The 27473-nt window shown below is 38.1% G+C and overlaps 1 protein-coding gene across 2 annotated transcripts in view; it reads right to left on the reverse strand.

The window, feature by feature from the left end:
• Positions 1–27473, reverse strand: part of Ipk2 (Inositol phosphate kinase 2) — a 121184-nt gene that overhangs the window by 22236 nt on the left and 71475 nt on the right. Inside the window, exons 1-3 of one of the 2 annotated variants that reach the window (XM_083141823.1) lie at positions 10605–11087; positions 7015–7219; positions 5213–5389 (exon numbers count right to left, since the gene is read on the reverse strand). In XM_083141823.1, the coding sequence (XP_082997949.1) occupies positions 5213–5389; positions 7015–7219; positions 10605–10613 (391 nt within the window). In that variant the 5' untranslated portion in view covers positions 10614–11087. Of the gene's footprint in view, positions 1–5212; positions 5390–7014; positions 7220–10604; positions 11088–27473 lie in introns of those variants that run through there. The other variant, XM_083141822.1, reaches the window with a different exon arrangement.

Here is a 27473-nt window from a genome sequence, read left to right on the forward strand (position 1 = left end):
ACAATAGTAGGCATCAATAAAATATCACAGGCAGTAATTTCCCCCCTTTATATGCCAGAATGTGAAGTTAAGTGTAAAATATGCAGAGAATCCTTGCAGAAAAGGGCACGAAATAGTTTCACTAGATTTATCTCCATAACAGTGCTAGATATGAAAAACATGTAAGAATCAATTATGTTTCTTTTTCAATTCTGAACAAAACATGTATCTATAAAAAAATTTCCAAAACCACTATTAAAGGAGTTATGATGGAATTTCTTAGTTAGTGCATGAAGCGGTAGCCATATTGGATTTATGACATCACAGAGGTCTTCTGCCACAACTGTGGGCAAAACACCTGGTAGTACGTTATTGTGTACCACACTAGCAACATATTACCGGTAGTCATATATTCCCTTCATTCAAAAACCCATGGAATTACAAATCCCCCTGGACTAAAAGGTCCAATCAATGCAGTTCATCAGGTTATGGATCTACCTTTATGTGACATCCTGAGAAAGTAGTTTTTGTTTTTTTAAAGAGAGGTTTCTGAAATGATTTGTAGTACTAACTTCTAAGTATTATTTTATATAGTGTACAGGAGAAACAGCCTTCCATCAACAAGTATCTCGTGTAGACCCTGAGTGGGGATGGGGTTACGGTGGTCAACAGAAAGAATTTGCAATGTCCAAACTCTACACCACTTTCCGTGCATTCTCAGAAATGTGTCAACTTTCAACCTCACCACTGAGGCTTACATTACAGGTGTTCTTTGTGAGTGTTATAATTTTGAAAATTTTAAGTTTACTCCACACCTTCCATGTTCCGTGACTTTTAATAAATATTAGTGCTATACACTTCCAGAAAAAGTTAAGGGCATGCGACACAGTTTCCACGGGAGTCTTCCCAAGCCCTTCCGTCCGTGGCAGTGTGCCAACTTAGCTCTCTTGGAGCCAGATCTGGCTTTTTCGTGCACTCGTTCGGCGGTGAACTGGGACGGCCACCCCTGTGCCCCACTATGATGCCATCACTGGTTCTGGTCCATATAGACCAACTTTTGTCCATACAATTTGCACGTGACTTGATATTGTGATATTTTCTGCATCGCCCCACTCCCTCTTATCTCCCCAGCTACTTCTTTATAGCACAATGTTTGACATGAAATTGATATAATATTTTTATCAGGGAATTCTTTATTTTCGATTTCATACAACGACCATCGATGGATTACTGAGATGGGCGATGCAGCCGGATCTAGATCTTGAAAAGTAAGAATAAATTGTCATCAATTTAGAGTTAACGATAATAGCAGTGCCCTACCCCTTTGACAACTAACATTACCCTAGGAAGCACTTTATCCAGCCTTCGTAAATCTAACTCCATAAACGTCAGTTTTAACTCCATTTAAGGTGAAATTTAGTTCTTTTATGCACATCAGGTTTAGCAACACTGCCAGGAGGCAAGGAGAAAAGCATTGATCATATGGGAGTATCATTTGATTCGTTCTCTTGGGAATATAAAACTTCCGATGGAATAGAAAGAGATGTCAACGGGAAGAGAGCAGTTTGAAGATGAATTTCACCAGCGGAAAAGTCGAAACTTGCATTTCATTAGCCGTAACTTGATGTTGAAATTGATGCATAAGGAATACATGGGATTCCAAAAATTCTTATTCATCATATTTTTCAAACTTGTTGTCCAGCTTAATAATCAATATAAAAAAACGATCCCACTAGCAACATTGAGAAAAATTCATACTCTTGGATACACCCAGGTTTTTTTTAGTAGCAGTGCCCATTCGGGCGATATTGAAATAAATGCACAATTGGTGCATAACTATATCTCCTCCCCTTAAACTTTAACCTAACTCCTGAAGGATACTACAATGGATTACCACTATAAGTATGATCACCCGTCACTTTGACAGGTACAGTTTTTACGTATGCCTAGGGACGTCTGTAAGCAATAGCAGATTTCAAACTGCGAGTGAACCTTTGTTCAACTTTTCTCATTTTTGTTCGTCTAATGGACGTATCTTCAAGTTGAATGTTAGTTCAGATCGGCCAATGAATTATCCAGAGTAAAACATTGGTGATCTCTACTCGCCTACTGTATTTGGCTCAGTTCAGTGTCCAATATGTCACCCGAGCGTGGATTACCGGATTGTGATGTAGCTACCTCATTATCTCAGTGATTTGTCAGATGTTGAATCTGAGGGAGAGGACAATATTTATGAAGATGATGAGTTCGAAGCAGATAATGACAATGGGAGGAATAGATACAAATTCTTCTTCAGATGACGATGTGAAATTTGATGACAATGTAGGCGAGTGTCAGCACATTGATGTTTCCTCCTTTCCAAGTGAGTTTTCGTGTATTTCAATTCTTTGTGATAGAATAAAGAAATTATAGTTTTCAAAAGTTCGCACGAATGAAAAAATGTAATGTAAATGGCCAGGGAAAAGTATTAACCCTACGTTGGTATATGTATTTCACAGTAACGAGGTTGGTATACGTGTGAGTGTGGCACTCCAAATGAATTTCAGTTTTTTTTTGGCATTTTTTCAAATATCGTTTCACATTTATCACATTAGACATAGTTTATAAATATATATTGCCTAACATATAACACTTACATGTTAAAATTTATCTCATTTATTGCATAATAACAAAATGATATTATTTTATTGCAATATTACTGATGACCTAATGTGAGAGACAATTTATCACGGAAAACAACAATTTTTATAATTTTATTTTGATGTTAACTAACTTGCACAACATTAGTAATAAATTCAATAATTTATTATGTGTTGATGAGAGAGATGTACATTCTACTTCGTAGTTTCATCCCACCCAATATATTGAGGGGAAAAGAACACATAAAAATAAGCTTATCTTCACAAGGAGTTTGATCCTTGTTGCTTTCATTTTCGCTTTTCAATAACTCCTCAACAACATTATCATCTGTGACCTGAGAATCAAACACCCTGCCCAGGTCTTCACTTCTTGTCATCATTCAGTTCAGCAAACAATGCTAGGAACTGCCTTTGTTCATTCGTAATGAAAACCAGGTTTCAAAGTTTATTTAGCCAGAAATAATGACAGTAATAAATATATTAAGTCAAATAAAATAATTACCGAAGAATCAAAAGAGAAAACAATGATACAACACGAATTCAGGGAGCGATTTTACAATACCGGACAATTCCCCGATTTAGTTCATATTTCGCATACTCAATAATTTAGGGCTCCTAATCATGAATCTGCAGTTAATATTTGGCGCTCACGTGTGGAATTTCCAAAAAAAAAGGGGGTCTGTGATTGCAACCGGCAATGCACGATTGCTCATTATGTACCACTACTGATATTACTACGGCCCCAAATTTTAACTGTGTTTACCTAACCTAACCTTACCGTGAAGGGTTTGTGGGGCTATGGGTGAATGGTGTGTGGGCACCGTAAGAAAATGTAAGTTTCGTAGAAAGAACAAAATCTTCCGGTACAATAATGAGCAATCGTGCATTGTCGGTTGCGACCACGGACCGCTTTTTTTATTTTCGAAATTTCACACGTGAGTGCCAAATATTAACTGCAGATTTGTGATTAGGAGCCCTAAATTATTGAGTATGCGAAATATGTATGAACGAAATCAGGGAAGCGTCCGGTATTGTAAAATCTTACCGAATTCAGTACACACAGAAATAAAATATGCGTGAAAAAAATGGTTACGCGGCTGGTATACATGTGAGCAAGTGCTCAAAAAACACAGATTGTCATAAAAATGACATGTCTGCGCAGACAGAGAACAGTGCCACAACCTACAACTGACGTCATCTGGTCATAGACATTCCAAAATACAGGTACACAAGACCAGAAAGTGATATCACTATCTGGGCCTGAAAAACTTACAATTATATCCCAGGGTGAGTGCCACGCTCACATACTAACGGAGGGTTAAAACACATATTCATATAATACTATTGACAATGTTAAGTTGACTTCATGGCTTCCATGATGTAACTGAAGATGAATAACACAGTCCTTCTGACCTGACTATTTGTTCCCTATGTGCCCCTCTATTAGCCACTGTAGGAGGCATAATTTGTAACAAAGGGTTATGATGTGAAAATAAAAGAAATAAACAAACAGTTGTTTCAAGCTCAGAATAAAAGCAGTGAAAAATATTGCAAGGCAAAACTGAACCCGTCAAAATGACAGGTTAGTGCTAATTGGTAGCTGAGAAATCACAGTCCTCTCTAGTGTTAATGATGAAGGATGAAGATATCAGTACAAAAACTAGGCATAATTCAGGATCGAAAGTGATACATAAAATGGCATTTCAGTGTTACAATGGTGAACCAAGTCCCAAATTTGATTGGAATTCTGCACATAAAATAAACATTTCCCCTCTAACAGCACATTTATATAGTTATCAGAGTATTAAGTAAAGCGGTTCATTTTGTTTCTCAAATATTTACATCAAAATTAATCTATTTTACATCATTAGCATAACTCTAAGGATAATTTTTTATTTTTATAGCATATTTCACATTTTGCATAATTTCGTGACAAAATGTGGTAGGAAAATGCAGTTCACGCCTTTCAAAAACATGAAAAATGAACAATACAGTGTGTTATTTCACATTTCGTGTTTCTGTCAAAAACGAAATATGTATGCCTCTACTCATAATCATTGTTGTGATTAGCCGGACCCTGTGGCCGAGTGGTTAGCACATCATGCTGTGACACCAAGGGTCGCAGGTTCGAATCCCGCTCAGGTTTGGTTGTTTGTGAATGTCCATTCATCCATTTCATCACTCATCCCCATCTTCGCAAATTAGCCAAGAGGCACAAAACGTGAAGTAAAATAAACTAAATCTACCAAATCAACCAACCATTGTTGTGATTAGGCAAAAGTGGTGGAAAACAATGATAAATAACAAAAATACAAATAAGGCGAAGTGCAATGCATAATTGATAACTTTAAACTTTACACTCAATACTTGAAAACCATTTTTTTTGTAATATCAATTATAATTTCTATTTTTATCATCTGTTAACATATTTGCTGCAACACTGAATATATCTGAACTTTTTACTTTCTCTGATGGCTACTCGCCACCAATATGAAGAATTTCCCATCTGTTTTTATTTGAACACGTGCATTACCATATTTATCTAAGTATAAAAGAGCTCCTTACAATTAATTTTTCCCCATATGCAAACATACCCATGCCATCCAGTTTGACATGTGTGACTCCTTGGTATCTGGGTACAAACTGCCTCAGTTCAGCACCAACCGGATCGACATCATCTTCCAGATCTTTGTAGAACTTTATCTCGTTATCGCCTTGAGGACGTTTCTCTACAGGCTTCAACACGTAACCATCCTTATGCTTTAACATTCCTGGAAAATATTAAATTCAAATTTAACTAACTACCTGAAATTGCTATGTAACTAGAAATAAGAAAATGGATATTGGCCTATATCAAACGCAATTTGTCTTGGAAGGTATGAGTTTGAATTTTAACTTACCTCTGCATCCGAGAGTCTACGTGCACTGCAACTTCCACTTGTCACCACTGAACCACCTTGGGGTATTTCAGTGTTAACATGTGTGACATTCACTCATAAAATGTAAGGTTCTAGCAATGCGATTGGATTAAATATTCACAATGAACTGAGAATTATTAACACGTTAACTGCCACAAACTCATGCTAGTATTATGCCTGGGGCCTTGTGAAGTGTATTTAACTCTCACGTTTCTTTACCTTGGGAGCCATCGTATACATGTTACGTGAAGAGTGGTCCTGTGGACAAAATTTTGCAGATGATTTGTGAAAATCTTGTTTAGTGATACTGGTACTGTTGCAATAGAAACAATTCTAAAAAGGTGGATCAAATGAATAGATATACAATAACTTACTTTTACATTTATTTTTGCGTTTAAATTTCACTTAAATCTGACAAGTAAAAAAAAACAACTAGGGCTGAGCAGATACCGATGTATTGGTATCGGTATCAGAAAGTTTCGGTTTGAATTCATCTACCGATACCAGCCGATACTTTTCCAGCATTTTGATTTTTCACGGAGTCCGCAGAAATGCTGCGGACACTTTCGCAGAGTACAATTATCCTGGAAATTATGCAAAATAAAACTTTCGTTTTATTTTACACCAATTTTGAATGAAAAACTGTATCTTGTGATTACGTAACATCTCTATTAACATCTGATGTAATTCTTAAATATCATAAAGCAAATTTCTTGGCAAATTGATGCATATAAATGCATAAAAAAAATTAGTAGAGAAGCAGAACTGAAAGTTGTCAGAGAGCGTAGATCATGTTAGTTACGCTACAGGTTATATACAAGGCAAGTTGTATTACTTTGGAAGATATTTTTTTTCTCCAAAAATACAAATAACAATTGCGCAATTTTTGCAGTGTGAGTGGAACAGGTACATAGCAACATGTTGGTACCATTTTTAACTATCATGTTCAAAATTTACCAAAAAAAGTTTTTTTTTTAAAAAAAATCTCCTACTTGATGAAGAAAAATTTCATTTTTCACCATAATCTTATAGTCCCATCTGTACTAAACAAAACAAAGTATGATTTGAAACCCTACTTTTCATAGTTTTCAAGATATGAAATTTTATTTAAAACATTGCAGAATTTTAAATTTCTCACTCCGCAATTATGTATTTTTTATGAAATTTCCAAATTTTCAATGTTTCTCAGGTCACTTATGCCCAATGTTAATTACATGTACTGCCATAATTTACAGGATGATTCAAAGTCACCATACATATATATAGCACACTCACTGTTCTTTTCTTTGAGGTAAAGTGACACAATGGTATTGGTTGATGAACACTTAGTTTCAGTTAACTAATATTTACATGTGCATTCAAAACAATGGGAGTCATATTGAACATGTTGTGTAACCACAAAACTGCTTTGTATGCTATATATGGCATCTTTTGAATCACCCTCTAGTTATTTTCTTAGAGTTGCAACTTGCACTCACCAAAACAAACTTTATCCTTGTTGCTATCTATGAACCTGTGTCCAGCAACTTGGTGTTCAAATGGTTTTGTGTCGCATGTGCGACAGTTGTCGTTTGAGTCGGCCGATTGATGTGAATTCAGCTTTCCTCGCCCGCAGCTAGACTGCGGAGGCTGAAGGTTTACGTTGCTGCATATTTTCTCTGCACTCATCCTGATGACAACATTCTGCAATGCACAAGAATAAAGATTTTCATAAAAAAAAAACAGTAATGCAGTTAGCCTATTCGGCATATGGTTACAGGCATATATGCATATTAAAAATAAAATGGGTATTGTACAACATAAACCACATTATACTATACCGATATTAATGCATCTCAATGTGAATGCATATTACTATTAAAATGGACACACTGCTAAAACAATAAAGCAGCATACAAATGATACAATAATGAAATTAGTGTATTCACATAAACTGCACCAGAGCAGTTTCTCCAAACATGGTGCGGTAACTGGTACAAGGTGACACTTCCATTGCAGTGTTTCACTACATTAGGTATGTTATCTCAATGAAATTTTATTATATTCAACTTTAACCATGCATTGACTGGCATCGTATTATTGTATAATAATGTTCATGGGATTGTAAACAAAAATTGGTAACATTTCGATTGCAGTATTTAATCACACACCACTATATTTTACTACATTTCACTGTATCCGCATATTGATTGAGTGGCTTTATTTTACTTCACTTTTTTGTGCCACTTTCGGCTAATTTGCGAAGATGGGGATGAGTGATGATATCATGAAATTTATGAATGGACACTCACAAACATCCATGCCCAGGCCAGGATTTGAACAATGTGCTAACCATTCTGCCACGGGAATGGCTGTAAATGCTTATTGTATTTCATTGTATTATTATATTGCAATGTTTATGATGTTGTAAACACAAATCGACATGTCCTATATCACAGCATGTAAATGCAAACAAGTCATTCATGGATGAAATAAATCTATCTATCGAAAGGATTGGATTTATGTAGAAAACATACATATATCATGATAACATTGGAATATGTGTCAACAGAATCAACCTTGCACCACACATGGAAATACTTTACAGATGACAGCCTTAGTTTGTATCCTATGGAAGCCAACAAATGGTTAATCATGGGAAACATAACATTATGTTAGAGGATAGAAAAACCTTTATGCATAAAAGATGTAGTATGTTTACACTATGTTTCACTGATGTGTTTCCAAATATGTAAAAAATTCATATCATGTACAAAAGGCAAGTATAATGAAATATAAAGTATCTGCAATGGGAACTTGTTTCATATAACTATTCCTTGCCATAAAAATATATACAGGGTGTCATTTTAATGGTGCCCACGGTACACAGATTCGTATAGAGGACATAAAAAAAAAAACTTTTCTTGGTAACATTTTCCTCGTTGGTGCGTCGATTCAACACTACAGCCTTTCAAAAAATGACAGTTTTGCCGCCTGGATGCTGGCAACCCAATCCAACATTTGATCGTATCTGTGACGCCATTTCCTGCGGCGAAACTGTGCACGGCAGGGTTGCAAGGAACACACAAAATTTGTGAAAAATGACAGCATATTATTAGCTGTAAAACGAAGCGAGAAACACGTCCAGTAGACCGAACATCATAGCCTACCAGCCAGAGGATCAGCAGTCATCTCAGGGGAAGGGGGAAGTGAACCAAGGATATGAGAAATGGTAAAAAAAAAGTATTCAAAATGAAGTGTCAATATCGGATTTGTCTCAGCCTACATGTGGCTGTTTACGCCCAGCTACAAGTCAAATATTTGCAAATCTCGTTGCAAGGCTGATATCTGGAGATTTGTGTCCAGATGCCTTGTGGTACTTTTGTGATGATAACAGACGTATCCGAGGTTCACGTTGTTACATTACGTACGACTAAAACACGTACAACCACAGTAACAATCTAATGATGAATCAGTAGCGAATATACTGCCCTGTTCAGAGTTGCAAACTATTACATGTGAATCTGGTGCATAGATAAACACTGTCGTCTGAGAGCTTGTATTACTACTACTTATATCCCTGTATTTTCAACCATTTTTGCCACTTGCCTCATAAATATACATTGTCTTGATTATGTGGTATGTAGTAACTATACGTTTCATGTGCAGTAATAAAAAACAAAATGCTCAACCAAGCAGTTCTGAGTATCCAAAATATTTATTTTCTTGTATCATGAAGGCACGATGAAATTGCAGGATTAAGAAAAAAATTGGTAACAGTATGGTATAGGGAAAACACATTTCCTCAAATTTACAGGAGAAACTACTTACGGAACTGAGTTTCTGTAGACTTTTGAAAGCTCGTGGAAGTGTTTTTTCTCTTCGTTCAACTTATTCGGCCGCTAAATCATGTATTTTTCGACATTAATTTCTCTCCGATGCACAAAAGCTGTTGCCTCCATTACGTTCGACTACGTGAAACAAATGTTCCGTGCATTTGATGACGTAACCCCCGGTCAGTGTTTCTAAAATCGCCATTGTTTTGCCAGAACATGACAATTTTAACTATGTTTGCCTAACCTAATAGAACCTAATCTAATCTTGCGTGCATGGTTCGTGGGGCTTTCCGTGAATGGTGTGTAAGCCTACGCATGCATGGTTCGTGGGGCTTTCCGTGAATGGTGTGGGGGACTACACGTGCGTGGTTCGTGGGGTTTTTGAACCCGGAAAAAAATACAAAATGAGTAACATGAAACACCTTAAACAATGTTTCGCAATGCATAATAGGTAAGTACGAATGTAAAAAATGACTAAATGAACGAGTGAAATGTGTTTTCCCTATACCATACTGTTACCAAAAAATTATATGTACATTCTGGAATTGGCTTTCCCCACCCTACCCAATGAGTAACTCCCTGATCAAATTTTAAAATGTTTGGTTGGTTGAAGACAAAATAAAACACACAACATAAATAAAAGCATAACATGGTTTTCTTGATCTATGACTTTGTTTTCAAAACCATCAAATTTGGCAACATGGTAAAATTGACAATGTTTTGCAAAAAAAAACCTGCATCGCCACGGGGAGTGTTTGAATTTATATTTGATTTGTACATCTCACATGAAGCAAAAAATACGATGTTGTACGGAGTAGTACATATTGAGCTTATATTTTTTAATTAATAAACCAACAATTTTAACAATATGACCACAGACAAGACTACCAGTGCAGTATATTTAAAATCTATCTGTTACACCACTCTTTTGCCTTCGATCACCGAATGCCCTTGATTACAGGAACAATGAAAAATGCTCATCATTATGCACAAGTAAAATATCAGAAAAATAATCAATTTAAATTCCATGCCACTAAAAATCCTTTACATGACAGCAATGTTTATTTTAAAAAATCGAGAGCTATTGCATGTACAAATTTCAAGACGAGTATGCAATACACTGTCACAACACGTACAATTGCTCTTTCATTTTATCTCTCACCAATTTTTGTAACCAAAATATTCCTGCTATCTAGAATGACCACGCCTAAACAGTTTTGGAAAATAAATATTGCGTGGCACAAGATACTTACATTCCACATGTCAACATCAACAAAAACAAAAGTTGAAGGTAAACCACTTTCTCGAAGTCACGGGTAAAACATTTTTTTTCTGCGTCATGTTATAGCATTACGGCAGACAAGATGAAGCAAGTTTTGCAGTTGAAATACTACGTACATAAATACGGCGACATAATGAGGAAACGAAAAAAGTACTCTTGAAACTACGCATTCACAACTGACAACAACCCAAACACTTTTTCTTGCACCTTCGCAGTTCCTTTCATGTGGGCGTAGCTGGAACAGTTGTCGAAACTCACTTCACTTGACACTTGCGAACTACTTTCTGGACTTTACCGGTGCGCTGCGCTGTCTGTGAATGAATTGATTAGGTATTCAAGGCATTCATGATTCATAAAAAATACCATTTCCCCCACCTCGAGGGAAATGGCCAGTCAAAAAGGGTGGGGGTGACGGAAACTCGAAACTTGCGATGTCATAATTTCATGCAAGGCGTTTCGATTACTTTGCAGTCTATGACCATGCTATAACTTTGCAACACGACAGTCGAAAGCTAAGTGGGGCATGGAAGGATACCCCCCCCTTTTGTAAACTATATAAATTTATTCTTCATTATTTATTTAATTAATTAGCGCACGTGAATGTGTTATATTTTTTAATAGGTCAGGATTTTATTTCGGGGGTCTCATATACCAATTCCAAACTTATTGTTGTTGTTATTATTATTATTATTATATAAGTGGAGATACTTTGTTACTCGATCCACCGTATGAGTACAGCCCCTTGAATAACGTAGTGTGGAAAACGGCACTGTTTTGGCAACTCTGGCTGGTTCCACTCGAATATGATACCGCTAGAGGCGCTGGTGTGGGTACACCTGCATGGCATTCGTCTGCTTATAATGGAAGAGAATGGAGTTTTCGTTACAACGGTTACAACGTTTGATTGTCTTACACAAAGCAGTGACGCAGGAACGGGGGGTACAGGGGTACATTGTACCCCCTCAAATTTTTGAAGGGGGGTACTGTACCCCTCTAAATCCGAAAATCCCGTTGTACCCCCTGTACCCCCTTAGATAATTTGACAGACGCAAGGTGCTACTGTTAAAGGAACATATTTTCAATTCGCTTAATAAAAAAGGTTTAGGTATATTGTTTATAACTTACAAGCATTATCTAATTTATCTTACTTAGCTACCACAGAAATTCAAACCATTGTAAACTTATTCTACTACACTGTGCTTGCTACTATGTAGTTAGTTCATTGACCTGTGTTCTTGGAAACCTCTTTAAGGAGATGAAAATTGTGTAAATTTCTGTGAAACAGTTTACTCTCAGAAAATCACGCTCCAGATGAATGCTCCCTTGCGTAAGGTGGGGGGCTACACTTTTCTAAAGAAATGGTCGCGTCGATTCAAAGATAATATATAAATCATCATCAGAAGAGTATATGACTGACCTTTTCTTTTGAATTTTTCAAATGGAATTTTCCGAAACGAAATACTTACACAAATGAGACGAGACATTGGGGGGTACAATGTATTCCTGTACTTCATAACTTTGTAAGAGAAAACTATACTTAAACCTATATATTAAGAGATTTTTGAATATAGAGATGATACTGAGACAAGAAAAGTCTGTGTTTCCTCTCAAATTTCGAAACGAGACTGAAATAAATCTCTGCAAAATCAAAGCGAGGCCATACTTGATGTCCGAGATGATCTCGTTCAAAACTCTGGTATCATATTTGAAGAAATTGGTAAAAATAAATTTAAATTACTGTGTGTCTTATCACACATACCAAGCGTTTAAATTTATTGACTTATTTTTTTTCAAATTGTCCTGTATTTTGTTTACTGTAATTGCAAAGTTAATGCATTAGTAATAATTGCGAGCATGTGCTGCCCGGTTTAATGTATTTATAATATAATTCCGAATTTCGACGGTTCGCAGCATCGAAACAAGATATAAAGCAAAGAAACGTTAGGAAAAGTTTTGCTTTAATGACATATACGTTGTAAAACTTTGAGTGGTGACACAATGTACGTGTTGCTTATACTATACATTTCGTGGGTCAGGACGAGATATCTCGCCTTGTAATTGAGGATCCAACATGCACTGAGCTTTGGATTCCACTTTAAACTGCAGATTCAGTCCCGATTAGCCCATGAAGTGGATATAAAGTACATAGAATAAGTTTTAACAACTTCTGAGTGGACACCGAAACACAAATAAGAACGAGAAGTACCTCAGCACACCGGAGGGCCTCCCCGATGGCGCAGTGGTAGCGTCGTCGCCTTGTAATCAAGGGGTTCCGGGTTCGATACCCGGTGGAGGCACGTGGCACAGTGGTTCGGATCCCGATTAGCCTAACTGTGCATAAAATGGACTTAATACACCAACTTAAACAAACTCAAACTCACCACACAGGAGACGAGATGAGGCTGTGACAATTCTCCTCTCGTCTCGTCTCGATGTTCCCCTTTCCTAGACATTAGAACAGGGTGCAATTTGTGATTTTATCAGAGGACGACAACTTACTTTTACCTAAGTATTAGATATAGTACTTAGAATTGGACATTAATCGCTTAAAACCTAATTTTGATATCGAATGCAACACAAATACAACGCCATTTGAAGTTAAACCCTAAAGTCAAACTGGAAGAAAATTACATTAGTCAAATGAATGCACGGGATAAATGAGACTCGCTGCAGGTCGTATAGTTGGCTTGTCAAGGCCACTGTGTTATCTTCATTCAATTTCTTGCAAATTGTTCTGCATGAATGAATGCACTGGGGGTATAAGGAAAGTAAAAGTATGTTTAAAATGTAAAGTATTCCCCTGTGCATAGCACCACGCCATGAAGGCGTATAGGGGGTGTGGGGGTAACGCCCCACACTTTCTTGAGTATGTTTAAAACTTCTAAATTATTTTTCTAATCAGTTAAGGTTAGGTTTATGACATTTCACATTCGGTTGGTAGAAATTGGTAGATTTTTGATTGGAATGTTTGGTTGAGGGATTTGGTTTATTATACTTCAAATTTCAGCCACTTCTGGCTAATAGCGAAGATGAGGATGAGTGATGGTATGATGGAATTGATGAAGGGACACTCACAAATACATGTAACACCCATGCCCAGGCCGGGATTCGAACCGGGGGCCTCTGGCGTCGTAGAACGATATGTTAATCACTCCGCTACGGGGGCTGGCGAGGTGGGAATGTGTTTTGGATTTTCTTTGTAGATGCGAAAATATTTAACTGTGACGCGCACATGCTTTTGCTTACATTAAAGTTCACCTTTTCCCGAAAACGAGGAATTGACAAGTCACCTTAAAACATGCATGTATATGCATTTAATACTACTAAATACGAAAAGAAACCTTGGCCGGCTCTTCATATTATCCACCGAAGATTGAAAAGAGAAATAAAACAACTTTCGAGCGTTTGGCTTTTCCTTGCTTGCTGTGAGATCTGAAGGATTTCGGTTTTGTATATATAGCCTAATGATAGTATTTTCAGTGCTTGAAGAACGTCGTTAGGCACACATAATTATGTTACAAATAAATACTTTGTCAAATGTTTTACAAACATTCCAAACTTAGACCTCTTACGAGTTGATCGGGAACCATCTCAACTCAATATTTTTTTTAAAAAAATACAACACCCTATAGATGTCTGAGGAAATACGGAATACATGGCTTCTAAAAGGCATTGGATGTGGTACACATCTGCCATAAATTATTTAAATATATTTTTATGCTTAGCTATGGGACTTTAAAATTAAAATGAACTGAACTGATGTGGACTCTATAAGTATGATATATTCAGTAATATTGTTTCTATATCCAGTTGGTGAGAGACGATTATTCCTGGTTGGGATGGCTGAAGATAGAGGAGAGGGGGGAATCCTCCTCAGCCCCTTTAATCTCACACTGCATTAAAAATCAATAGCTGTATCTTTGTTCGCAATTTTCACATTTCGAACTCCTGATATTCCGTTTCGTTAAATTCAAAACGAGCCCATGAACAACGACCAGAGCTTTATATTTTTCAGGATTGTTATCCGGTTAAAATCTGTTTTTAAAATGACAATAAATACTAAGGAAAACAAAGAAATAAAAATTATGTATGCCAATTTTTAATTTAAAAAAAAAAAAACAGGAAATTCGTGTGCTGTTCTAAAATGGAATATTTCCGATGCCTTCACATTATACCTATAGGTACTACCTTTGAAGTAGTACTATATGCGTAGTATATATATATGCGCGCGCGTGCGCGTGTGTGTACGTATATATATATATATATATGAATTTTGTACACCCCCAAATGAAAAACGTTCCTGCGCCACTGACACAAAGCATTTCTATGAATGTGATAATTGCTATGATATTTGGTACGGTGGTCGCGAAGATATTAACGAACATTGTAGACAGTCGACCACGTCCTGTTATCGTCATACTTTCGTTAATAATACGGGAGAAAAAATACGCGTGGAATGCTCTTGGCAACTAAATTTTTGTGTACGAATTAGGTTCATAATTATTACATCATTTCTTTTAAAGATATACACACTGAAGTATTTGTATTTTTGATATTTACTGTCTCTTTTCTTCAGCATGAAACTAATCGCGGCGATGATGATAATGATGATTGCATGAAACGACAAGTGGTAGTGCCATCGACATGAGTGTAAGGAAACTTTCAAACCAATGGGACAAGCGACACGGGATGTTCCCACTGTAACACACACTTCCAGACTGTAAAATAGTATTCATTGCACATGAGGTTCCAAACAGCAAACGGCACGTTCATATGGCGTATTCGCGTGCTACTTGTTACTTTGGTCGGAAAGGGTGCTGAGACCGAAGCGACGCGCTACAGGGGGAGTTCCCAACTAACGTAAGTGACAAGCGACATGGTGCCTTCAGTCTATTAGCAAGCGTTTGCTGCTAATTGTGCGAACAACAGATAGGCGACACGATAAACCGCACGTTACAACAGATCTAGGCGACACGATAAGCCACTAGTGTCGCTTGTGAGTCGCTCACACTGGGCTATTTCCTCAATAGGAGAGTCTTGCTTTAGGGAGATTGTGCACCAAAGTGAAAGCGGCACGCGACACTTATCGCTTGAGGATTTCACGAACCGATTGCTGGCCTGTGCATCCCGCCATGCCGCTACGATGTGAAATGTTGCTCTTGATTGGCTCGTTTCCAAGCAACATGTGTCGCGTGTCGCTTCGGTATGAAAGTTGCCTTGGACCGAAGGACCCGTGTCGCTTTGGTGTGAAATCCTCGTATCGTTTGTCGCTTTGGTGTAAAATCTCCTTGAGGAAACGGTGCAGCCAGAGCTTGTGTCCCTTCGGTTCGAAAGGCTGCATTGATTACGAACTGCTCGCTTCCAAGCGACACTTTTGGTTTGTCGCCTCGGTATGAAATATCTCTCAGGGTACTATTTATATTCTAATAACATAGAAAAATAAAACTCTAGTACTCAATCCAACACCTGACGTCCGGAATCAGTTTGCGATGTTTCTTCTTGTGTTAGGCATGCTATTTATTTATTAATTTTATTTTACTTTTCTTTCCAAATTAATGTCATTTCGTAACTGCAAATCACTCCACAAATATAACTGTTTCCATCAATTCACGTACCGCATTTCAAGACAAACAAATCTACACAATATATTCCAAAACTAACTAAGCCGCATTACCTTCATAAGAAAATTAGAAGTGGCACTCATCGCACTGCCATCTGTGTTGTCATCCGTCTCGGGAACTAGTTTCTTGGGTCGTTTTCCACATTACGTTATTCAAGCCGCTGTAGTATGACTTCATTCCGAGTCCAACGGAAATTTTATAAAACCCAAGAAAATTCAAAGGGACGTATATCTGCCCCTAATTGAGCTAGAGTCAAGTCAAGACCTTTCAATAGAGTATATGGAAGAGGGGGGGGGGGGTATGTCTACGATTTCGCCATATCTCCGTTCCTAATTGAGCTAGGAGGATGGTTGATAGCTCGTTGGACTCGGAATGAAGTTGTCTTTCCGATTCTACAATACAAAATAGGGGTTTCCATTTAAAATTTCACCGTTGTCTCCGCCCCACCCCCAGGGGGCGGGGGGTGGGGAATCAAGTGTGATATAATTGAATAGCTTTCTTTCACTTATTAAACACGTATTTTTTTCGTTTTCCGATTCGATGTGTATTTCTCACGATATGTGACCGTTCCGGGGCTTTTGGACCACTCGGTATATTTTTTACTACTCATGACAATGAGGTGGGCATTTCACCTATACCACAGGAAAAATTTCTTTTTCATATTTTGTATGATATTTTGAATAAATCCGTGAAATCGAAGTTGGTTGTAAAAATATTGATTTTTTGATCTAATGGGTTGATTTGAAGTTTTTTTTGGTGGGAGTATTTATCTGCAACATATTGATTGATTGGTTTGATTTATTTTACTTCGCCTTTTGTGCCACTTGGCTAATTTTCGAAGATGGGGATGAGTTATGATGTGATAAAATTGATGAATGGACACTCACAAACATCCATGCCCAGCAGTGGCGAAGCTAAGGCGTAAATACTGGGTAGGCTGAAAAATCTGCTTATATTTTTTTTATACAGCAGGTCCATGCGTCGATTCTTCTTGGTTGTAAAAGTATCAATTACTCTTTCCTTGAAGCCTTGATCAATAGAAAGTTCTTTAACCAGTTTTTTTTCAATGGCTATTGTACTAAGATAACTTAATCTTTCATTTTTCATTGAATTGCGGAGATAATTGTTTACTCTCTTGAGGGTGCTCATACTTCTTTCGGAGGAAGCTGTTGTAACAGGGAATGTCAAGACCAACTTGATAAGTTGTGTTACTTCTTTGTAGATTGTTTGAAGATCATTGCTAACTATGAATTTTAGAAGGTCTGCACTAGGTAAATGCTTTTCTTCATCAGCATAGATATTCTTTAATTCATTTTCTAATCGTTCTTTGTTGAAAAATGGATATTTGGACAGAAGGTTATTTAATTTCATCACAGAAAAATTTAGTTTATATCCCCCAAAGCTATTTTGGTCTAGCAATTCAACAAATTTTATATTTCAAAGATCTCCAAAACATATTTCCATTTGTACAGTCAGTGTGTCCAAGATTTCGTAGGTTAAGCATCTGAGAGCCACGAAGTCTTGTTCACTTACATTTATTTCACTGCAAATCCTCTTAGAGTTTTCAACATATAATTTCACAGTATTATATTTTTATAACATAAATACACTATGTGACACACAAACAAACACATGCGCGCATGCACTTGAAGTAAATTAACATTCAACAATGCAGCGCGTGAACGACGCACTTTGCACAAGAAGACTAGAAGCACAACAGGTAGGTTCTGAGGCTAGCCGCTTTCACCCAGCGAATCGGCAGTCCCCTCCCCTTACACTCCCCTTCCACCTACGCAGAGCTCACGCTGTAGCTGCCTTTTAACGCGAGGCTTTTCGTCAAAAGCCTCACAGTTCGGACCGAACGCGCTCTTCTCTTTCTGGCCTGACTGACGAGATATCTGCAAGGATCGGCGGAACCAAACGTTCGGATTACATAGTTTAATTCGTTTTAACGAACTTTGATTGTTACAGCGTACAAGAACATTTTAATTTCAACATTTTTTGGGTAGGCTAAGCCTCGAAAGCCTCATTGGAACTTCGCCACTGATGCCCAGGCCAGGATTCGAACCCGGGACCTCTGGCGTCGTAGCGCTATGTGCTAACCACTCTGCCACGGGTGCCGGCAACAGAAACGTAACTTTCATTATTGATTGATTCATTATTATTCGTTCAATGTTTTGTGGATCCCTCACAACTTCCGCATAATGTTCAAGCGCAATCAGGGATTAAGTCCTTCTCCGTGGCCTAGGGCGCTGTGCTTTGGGCTGCGACTGCGGGACGGCATGGGTTCGAGTCCGCCTGGGTTCTCGCTGTGTATATAGGACCGGTGGCAACTCACCATCGTGAGGAAATTGGGGAGCTACGAGTGAGTAGCGTAACCCGGTCACGGATATCTCCTATAACCGGCTGAGGGTTCGACGTGCTGACACCACGTCACCCCATTACCGGTTGATGACCTCCACACCTTTCTAGGATTGTGGGAGGGAGACTCTCAGGCGGGAGATTGGCCAAGACCATAATGGGCTGCAGAGCCACGGGTTATTATTATTATTATTATTATTATTTTTAATCAGGGCTTAAAGTGAGCCGGAACTCCCTTGTGGCAAATCAGTTTGGTTCCAGAACTCAGTTATTCGTTATTGTTGCTTCGTTATTCTATTTATTTAATACACTATACAAAGGCCTATCCGTTGCGACATTAATAGATGAAGAGGAAAAAGAAAGTTACATTACTAAATCGGTGGGCGGGCGGTCCGGAAATTTAGAAAAAAATGAGAATCTAATTCCCAGAAATGACAGACGTGAAAGATTTCTGTCTGTTTCATAGAGTGCTCCTATAGCGTTACAGCCCAATATTGGGCCCCGGCTTACCTACCGACTACTGGCCTCCCTCCCACGCGGGCCACCAGGGGGACGTGGAGATGTGCAGCCAGATTAGGGGGACGGGTGGTCAGCCCGACCAACCCCCAGTCGTTGTAGGACGTTGCGACCGGATTACGCTCACTCACTCGGAGCTCCCCAATTTCCTCACGATGGTGGGTTGCCACCGGCCCTATACACAGGCCGAAAATTCCCGGAGACTGAACCGGGATCGAACCCATGCCGTCCCGCAGCCGCCGTTCAAAGAAAGGTGCCTTGGACCACACGGCCATTCCTTCTATTTTTAAAATATCTATAATTGAAACCATTAAACGTTTAAGTAAATATTTTAGTATTAACTATTATTATTTGCAATTAGTGGCAGCGGTGGCTCAGTCGGTAACGCGTCTGACTACCATGCTCAAGGTCCCGGGTTCGATCCCCGGCCGGTTCAAATCCGGGAACTTTTCTAACGGTGGAAACGGCCCCGGCGCACACCCAGCGTCGAATAACATGGGTACCTGGGGGAAACCCTGGGGGGTAAAGGCGGTCAGGGACGTGATGCTGATCACATCACCCCCACTCACGACCGGATCAAGAAAGTGTGGGGCGTTACCCCCACACCCCCTATACGCCTTCATGGCGTGGTGCTATGCACAGGGGAACACTTTACATTCACTTTTTTATACACTAATTGTTATCTCATCTCGTTCTCTAGTAACCAGACTAAAAAAAAAAAAAACATCCCCCATGTTATTGATAATAAAGCGTCCTGTTTCATGAAAATTTACATTTCGAATCCTGGCTCGATCCAAAGCAGGCTGCAAGCCGCAAACTTCAGAAGAACCTCTCGCGGCCTGGTATTATTAACGCCAGGGTCCGGCAATGGTGGGGGTGGGGGGAGGGGGGTGGGGGCGTATGTTGCAGACTATTAGTTTACATGTGTTAATTTGCTTATTAACGTCTATAATCGTAGGTAACCAGGTCGAGGTGGTCACCTTGTCCAACTGTGCACAATACAATTTAGATGTCAAGGTTAAGTAAGTAAGTAACTTCTGTAGGACATGAAATGATTGATTGATTGAGTTGGTGTTTTAAGTCCACTTTATGCACTGAACCTATGGCTCAAAATGGGATCCGAATCACTATGTGCCTCCACCGGGTATCGAACCTGGGAGGACATGAAATGAAACGCAGGGTGACTTCATTTCATATTGCATATGCTTTCAGCTATAAATACTTTTCTTTACTGCGTGCCAGAGTGAGAATGAGAAATATAGTTCACTTTGAATCTTGCATAAAACTCTGACTTTTCTATGTGATCACTTCATCTATATCATTAAATACACAATTTATTTCCTCAACTTCACTTACAATATTTACATAGAGAATCATTCTGTACACACAGTAATTATAGTACATTTCTACTCCTGTCTATGTCTTACAACAGCACTCGTTTAAAGCAACGAAAACATCTGCTGCTTTATGCTTCTAGTCTAGCGTCGTCGCCTTATAATCAAGGGGTCCCGGGTTCGATACCCGGTGGAGGCACAAGTGGTTCGGATCCCACTTTAAACTGTAGGTCCAGTCCCGATTAGCCTTACTGTGCATAAAGTGGACTTAAAACAATATATCAATCAATCAATCAATCAATTATGCTTCTAGTCTGCCAGTGAAGTGTTTGCAAGCAGGTTACTATGAAAAATGTATCTGCTGCTGTCAAGACTGGCGTTGAAATCCTTTCATCAAGGTCAACTAAAAAGCCTACAATCAAGAAAATACGTTTATCTACCACGTCTTATTAATTTGCTATCAATTATTTTCACTTAGAAAATGTTCACTTCCTTTCCCATATTACAGTTAGGGTAAATTTCTCGTATCGGCCAAACGGCTGAAATTTGCTAGTTCATTTAATTTGAATATTCGTACTTACGTATTCTGCTTTGAGAAACATTGCTGAAGGTGGCATTTCGCTTATTTCACGGAAATAAGCTCTATTTGAGACATATCGAGTAAGTTTTCTTCGTTTCTTTTTACCTTCGGTAAAACTCCAAATGTCGGTCACAGTTTCACTACCGTACTCGGCATGCAGTGTTTCCACCCCACTGCACCAAAAAATACCTAAGTAGCCCCACAAACCATTCATACATAGCCCCACGAACCATTTCCGGTAAGGTTAGGTTAAGTAGGGTCACGTATAGATTACAATAGTTAAAAATTGGTTTCGAAAAAAATATGCGTAGCCCCACACATCATTCTCGCATAGCCCCACGAACCATTGACACATAGCCCCACGAACCATTGGCACATAGCCCCACAAACCATTTGCGAAACGTACCTTCTTCAGTTACAAAAACACGTGTTTGGAAACACTGACCGGGATTACGTCATCACACACAGGCTACATCCACCTGGAAGTAAATGGATGCAAGAGCTTTCGTGCATCGGTCACACATTTATATCGAAAAATAGATTATTTATCGGCAAAATTCAATGAACGATGCGAGAAAACACTCCCCCGAACTTACACAAATATAAAGAAACTGCATTCGGTAAGTAATTTCTCCTGTCAATTTGAAGAAATCCGTTTGTCCGATACGAGAAATTCACTACAGTGGGTTCCAGTTATGCATGAACCCTGTTGTTAATCTATTATGACTAGTTGTTACTAAGTATCTGTGTCTGGAGAGAACGGGGAGCGATACCAGGATAAACGTACCAATAATAATAATAATTTTAATAATAAAATAATGTTAATATTAATAATGTTATTATAACATTATTATTATTCTTATTATTGATTTGCTTTAATTTACTTCGCTTCATGTGCCACATATGGCTAATTTTCGAAGATGTGGATGAGTGATGGCATGATGAAAATGATGAATGGATACTCGCAAACATCAATGTCCAAGCCGTGCAAACTAAATTGTTAGGGACATTGAATTTTCGCGATGCGCGAAATCGCGAAATGTGAAAAAAAGATGCAATTTTGAACATTCTGCACGTAACTACACCCCCAATGATGAAATATGCATGAGTTTTATTCGCGAAGTAATGCGAAATGTGTGCTTTTCCACGAAATGAACGCTATTTTGCGAAATAACCGTGAAATATCATAAAATTAAGTAGAGAACACGAAAAAATCGGCAATCGAGGTTGTGCGCGCAAACTGCCGATTTGTAACGAAACGTTTGCTTAAAGTTTCCTACCACTTGCAGCTGAAGAACGTTTTATCTTCGATCACAGCAGGAAGACGCTGCAAATTTGGATTTCCCATGCACATAATCTCAGTTCGAAAACTTCGCTCCCTGTCAAGCTGCATTCCTTTCTTCCCCCGAATGTTTGCTCAACTTGCAGTTTCATTGAACTTGAGTAGTGGGGGTTTGTGGTACAACCAGGACGAGAAAGGAAGAGTTTTCTGAGAAAGGAAGAGCACTCCTCCAGCAGCTTTGCTACACTTAAAACTTGCTCAACATGAGCATATGAGCATTTTGTTCTAGTGTGGAGCCCTACATAATCCAAGATTTTTGTAAAAATGCCCTCGGGAATTTTTGAGAAAGGAAGAGCTCTTTTCATGCAGATTTGTTATACTTACAACTTGCTCAACATGTTCATATGAGCTTTTTGCTCTAGTGTAGCACCTGCCTAACCCAAGAGTTTTGTAAAAATGCTCTTCGGAAAGTATCAACCCCCCTCTCAAGCAGATTTTTGTCCATAAACTTGCCAAAAATTGATATATTTTTGGCCACACCAGAAATTAAGCAAAAACCCATACATACACACACATATTTACTTCCAGTTTAAGTTTAATTGGACCCCGGCCTCAACTTGCATATCCAATATTAAAACAATGCAATATGCAGAGAATTGCTCCGTGATTGCATGTTTCAAGTAATTCCCCTCTGCGTCAGTGTGTGCAATTCCCGAGACGGTAGTATTGATTTTTGGTTTGCATGTCTCCTCAGCGCCAGTACTTACAGAAATTCCCGAGTATTGCATCAGCCAGTGTTGTAAGAGTGGCTGAGGAGAACAGATGTATTGATACAGTGCTTCTCATACTTACTGGTTTAAATATTCATATTGAATAATATTTGTTGTAATCTACTCATATTTAATCAAGTTTATATTTGTCCCAGCCTGTTATACATAACAAGGTTATTGCTATTCAAAATATGCATGTTCGTGCAGAGTCAGTGTGATTCTCTTTTCCACTTGTAAGCTATTGGCTTTACAACCTGCCATAAGATAAGCATAGAGATTAGATTTAAAACCCAGGAAATTTTATATAAATACCAAAGCCAAAAATATTAACACACATACACACATACACACATACACACACACATACACACGCAAAGCACAGTGCTGAACCCAACTGATTCAGTATAAAGTTTTGAATTGAATCCCAGGAAATTGTATATAATAAACAACAACAAAAATGCCGAATCAAAAATATTGTAATCAGTGCAATAAAAATATATTTAGCTCTAATTGGGCCAGACACCAAAAGATTTGTAACCCAGACAAATACAGAACTCCCACAAAAATTTGCCCCAAATGCAATAGAAAATATAACATGGAATATTTCACATATAAACATAAAGATACTTGCTCTGTACAGTCATCAACTCAATCATCTACATCTGGTCAGAAAAGAAAGCACGAAGCACCTCATAATGCCAGAGCAGCAAAGCAGCCACGCTATGAACCCATCCGTAGCAGTTTTGCTGGCCAATTAAGAGATCACCGGTTTGTATCAGAGCCAAGATGTGGCATTGAGAATTTCTTGAACAGTATAAATTCTGATCTGCAGGCAATTCTTAATGCACAAAATGGCTCTTATAAGCTGTCCCTCAAATTGTTTACACAATATAAGAAGCCAAATGGCACAAAATTTACACAGCCCCACATAACAGAAACTGTACCTGTATATTCAAATGCAAATTCAGACGGAATAATAAGCAGGTTGATGGATCAATTGAACATTAAACACTCTGAATTTGCGGCAAAAGAGTCTGGATGGAGCCTTTGCGGCTCATCACACAAGTTATATGTTCATATTTCTGAATTCAGCCCATTACAAGGTTCCACTTATCTGCCATTACCTGACAATATTAAAAACAAACAAGCCGTGGTTAATATAAAAAATGCCGACCTGAAATGCTTTTTGTGGTGTATATTAGCTGCCTTGTATCCAGTTTCAAGCCATCCTGAGAGAATAACTTATTACAAGCAACATGAACATCTTTTTGACGATGCAATGGAGGGTTTGGAATATCCAATGTCTGTTCAGAATATTGATAAATTTGAAAAAAAAGCCAGGCACATCAACGGTAAACAATTATCTATTAATGTATTTATTTGTTCCACTGGCAATTGCTTGATAGCACCTCTCAGAATCAGTATACTTGATGATGAATCTTCTATTCCGATTGATTTGCTCTTAATTGAAGGGGATGGCACTTATCATTACACTCTGATACATAATCTTCAAGCTTTAGTGAGAACACAACTAGACAAAACTCATACAATATTCAAGTTGTGCAGAAGATGTTTGACTGTATTTGATGGTAGAAAAATGGTGAATGGGGTTCGGGAAGAAAATGCAGAAATTGCCAAAAACAAGTTAATTGAGCATCTGAAATACTGTGACAACCATAAACCTGTTCATATGGTGATGCCCAATCCAAGTGAAAATTGCAAATTCAAAAAGTTTGAAGCCTTGTTGGAACACCCAGCATTTATTGCCTATGATTTTGAATCGAACCTCAAACCTCTTGCATTCTGCAATCCAGATCCTGAAGAATCCTCAATTACACCATACCAGTTACATGAACCTTCCACCTTTTATTATATGGTTGTACAGGGTGGTGTAGCTGGTGAGCTGTGCTTATACATGGGACCAAATGCCGTCAAAGAATTTGCACAAAGAATAGAAAATGAGTGCCGTGACATAGCATCTAACATCTTATTAAAATCAAAGCCTATGTTGCCTTTAACAGAGGAACAGATTGAAGATTTCAACAATGCAGAAAAATGTCCGGTATGTGATTGTGAATTTTCAGATGCAAATATCAAGGTACATCACCATTCTCATACAGACGGTAAATTCTTAATGGCCCTGTGTAAAAGCTGCAATATTCAGATCAAGAGACCAAGATTTATCCCCATATTTTGCCATGGAGCATCCAATTATGATTTTCATCATCTGATCAGGTACGAGGGGTTTGACAAGCAGAATTTAAATATTTTAGCTGAAAATGATGAAAAATATATTGCCATTACCAAGATAATTAAAGTTGATGGTGTTCCTATTCAATTAAGATTTCTTGATTCTCACAGATTTTTACCTGCTAGCCTGGCTACACTGGCCAGTCAATTACCTGATGATGACTTAAAAATTACACGTGCCTCGTTTCCAAATCAGGACCTGGAATTAATTAGGCGGAAGGGTGTGTATCCATATGACTATGTTACAGATTTTTCTAAATTTGATGAGTGTTCCCTGCCACCGCAAGAAAAGTTTTACAGCAAAATCAGAGGATCTGGAATTACTGATGAAGATTATCACCATGCCCAGTTAGTGTGGAACAATTTAAAATGCAAGACATTTGGTGATTATCACAAGGCATATTCGAAACTTGATGTAACCCTCGTAGCTGATATAATACAGGCATTCAGAAAATCTTCCATGCAAAATTATAGACTGGACCCAGTGTATTTTTACAGTGCCCCGGGCCTAGCATGGGCTGCAATGTTTTTGAACACCAACATGCAATTGGATCTGATCCACGATCAAGATACGTATCTGTTTGTGGAGAAAGGTATAAGAGGAGGGATGGTGCAATGTTCTCAGAGATATGCCAGAGCAAATAACAAATATATGCCTGATTATGATCCAACACGGCCATCAAATTATATAACGTATGTAGATGCAAACAGCCTCTATGGTCATGCCATGATGCAAAAACTGCCATATGCAGGGCTTGAATGGGTTGAAGATTTCAATATTAAAGATCTTCAGGACTTTGATGACAGTGATTATGGCCTCATCTTAGAGGTTGATCTGACAATTCCAGATCATTTACACAATAAATTTTCTGATCTGTCCCCAATTCCCGAGGTTCAGTGCTCACCTGGCTCTAAACAGAAGAAGCTCATGATGACTCTGGAGCCAAAACAAGGATATGTCACATATTACAAAAACCTCCAGTTCCTGATGAAACATGGTGTTCAAGTGACCAAAGTTGGAAAAGTCTTCAGGTTCAGGCACTCAAGATGGTTGAAACCATACATTGATACAAATACAGAGCTTCGAACATCTGCAAAAAGCGAATTTGATAAGGGCTTGTTTAAATTGATTGTGAATTCTGTATATGGCAAAACAATTGAAAATGTCAGAAAACATACCGATGTTAAAATAATTACTGACCCCAGCCTGAGCAAAAAATTGGTTGCAAAGCCCAACTTCAATTACAGAAGAATTTATGATGAGAATATGGCACTTTTCAACATGAAGAAAACAAAAATTAAGTTTGATAAACCTATTTATGTAGGGGCTGCGATATTGGAATTGTCCAAATTACACATGTTAACATTGTATTATGATGTGTTGAAACCTTTTTATGGTGATCGTGTAAAATTGATGTACATGGACACGGATAGTTTTATTCTTGATATTCAAACAGAAGATGTTTATCAAGATATGTTACAGCCTGAATTGTTTCAATATTTTGATACAAGTGAACATACAAAGATTCAACACCACCACAACAAAAAGGTGCCCGGCAAGTTAAAAGATGAGACACTTGGTGATGTTATTGTGAAATTTGCTGGGTTAAGTGCCAAGATGTACACTTTTAAAACATGTAGTGCTGTTGTCAAAAAGGCCAAGGGTATTGGCAAAGTAACTGTGGAAAAAGATCTCCAATTTGAAGATTATGAAAATTGCATCAAATCATGTACCACAATCAAAACATCAGAAAATAGAATTCAGAGTGTGGATCACTTGCTGACTTCAAATATTGTAAGAAAAGTGGCTCTGGACCCACATGATGATAAGAGATGCATTTTGTCATGTGGCATTCATACTTTACCATGGGGTCATTGTGATTTGAAAAATGGCAATCAGTGCACAAGCACAGAGCATGATTTGAAATAAATAAACATGCCTATGAACTTATTTGGGTTCAAAAAACAGGCTATTATGGAGCTGCCAACACCACAACCCTCTCCTGATATGCTGTCTAAACTGAGTGGCTTGTTAATTATTCATCTGAACAGCATACTTACAGAAGTTGATGATGAAACAGGCAAAACATTGTACATATTTAACAATAATTTAAATCACTACCAAT

The sequence above is a fragment of the Lepisma saccharinum genome, chromosome 20, assembly GCF_977018435.1.
Source record: "Lepisma saccharinum chromosome 20, izLepSacc3.1, whole genome shotgun sequence".
Lineage (NCBI taxonomy): Eukaryota > Metazoa > Arthropoda > Insecta > Zygentoma > Lepismatidae > Lepisma > Lepisma saccharinum.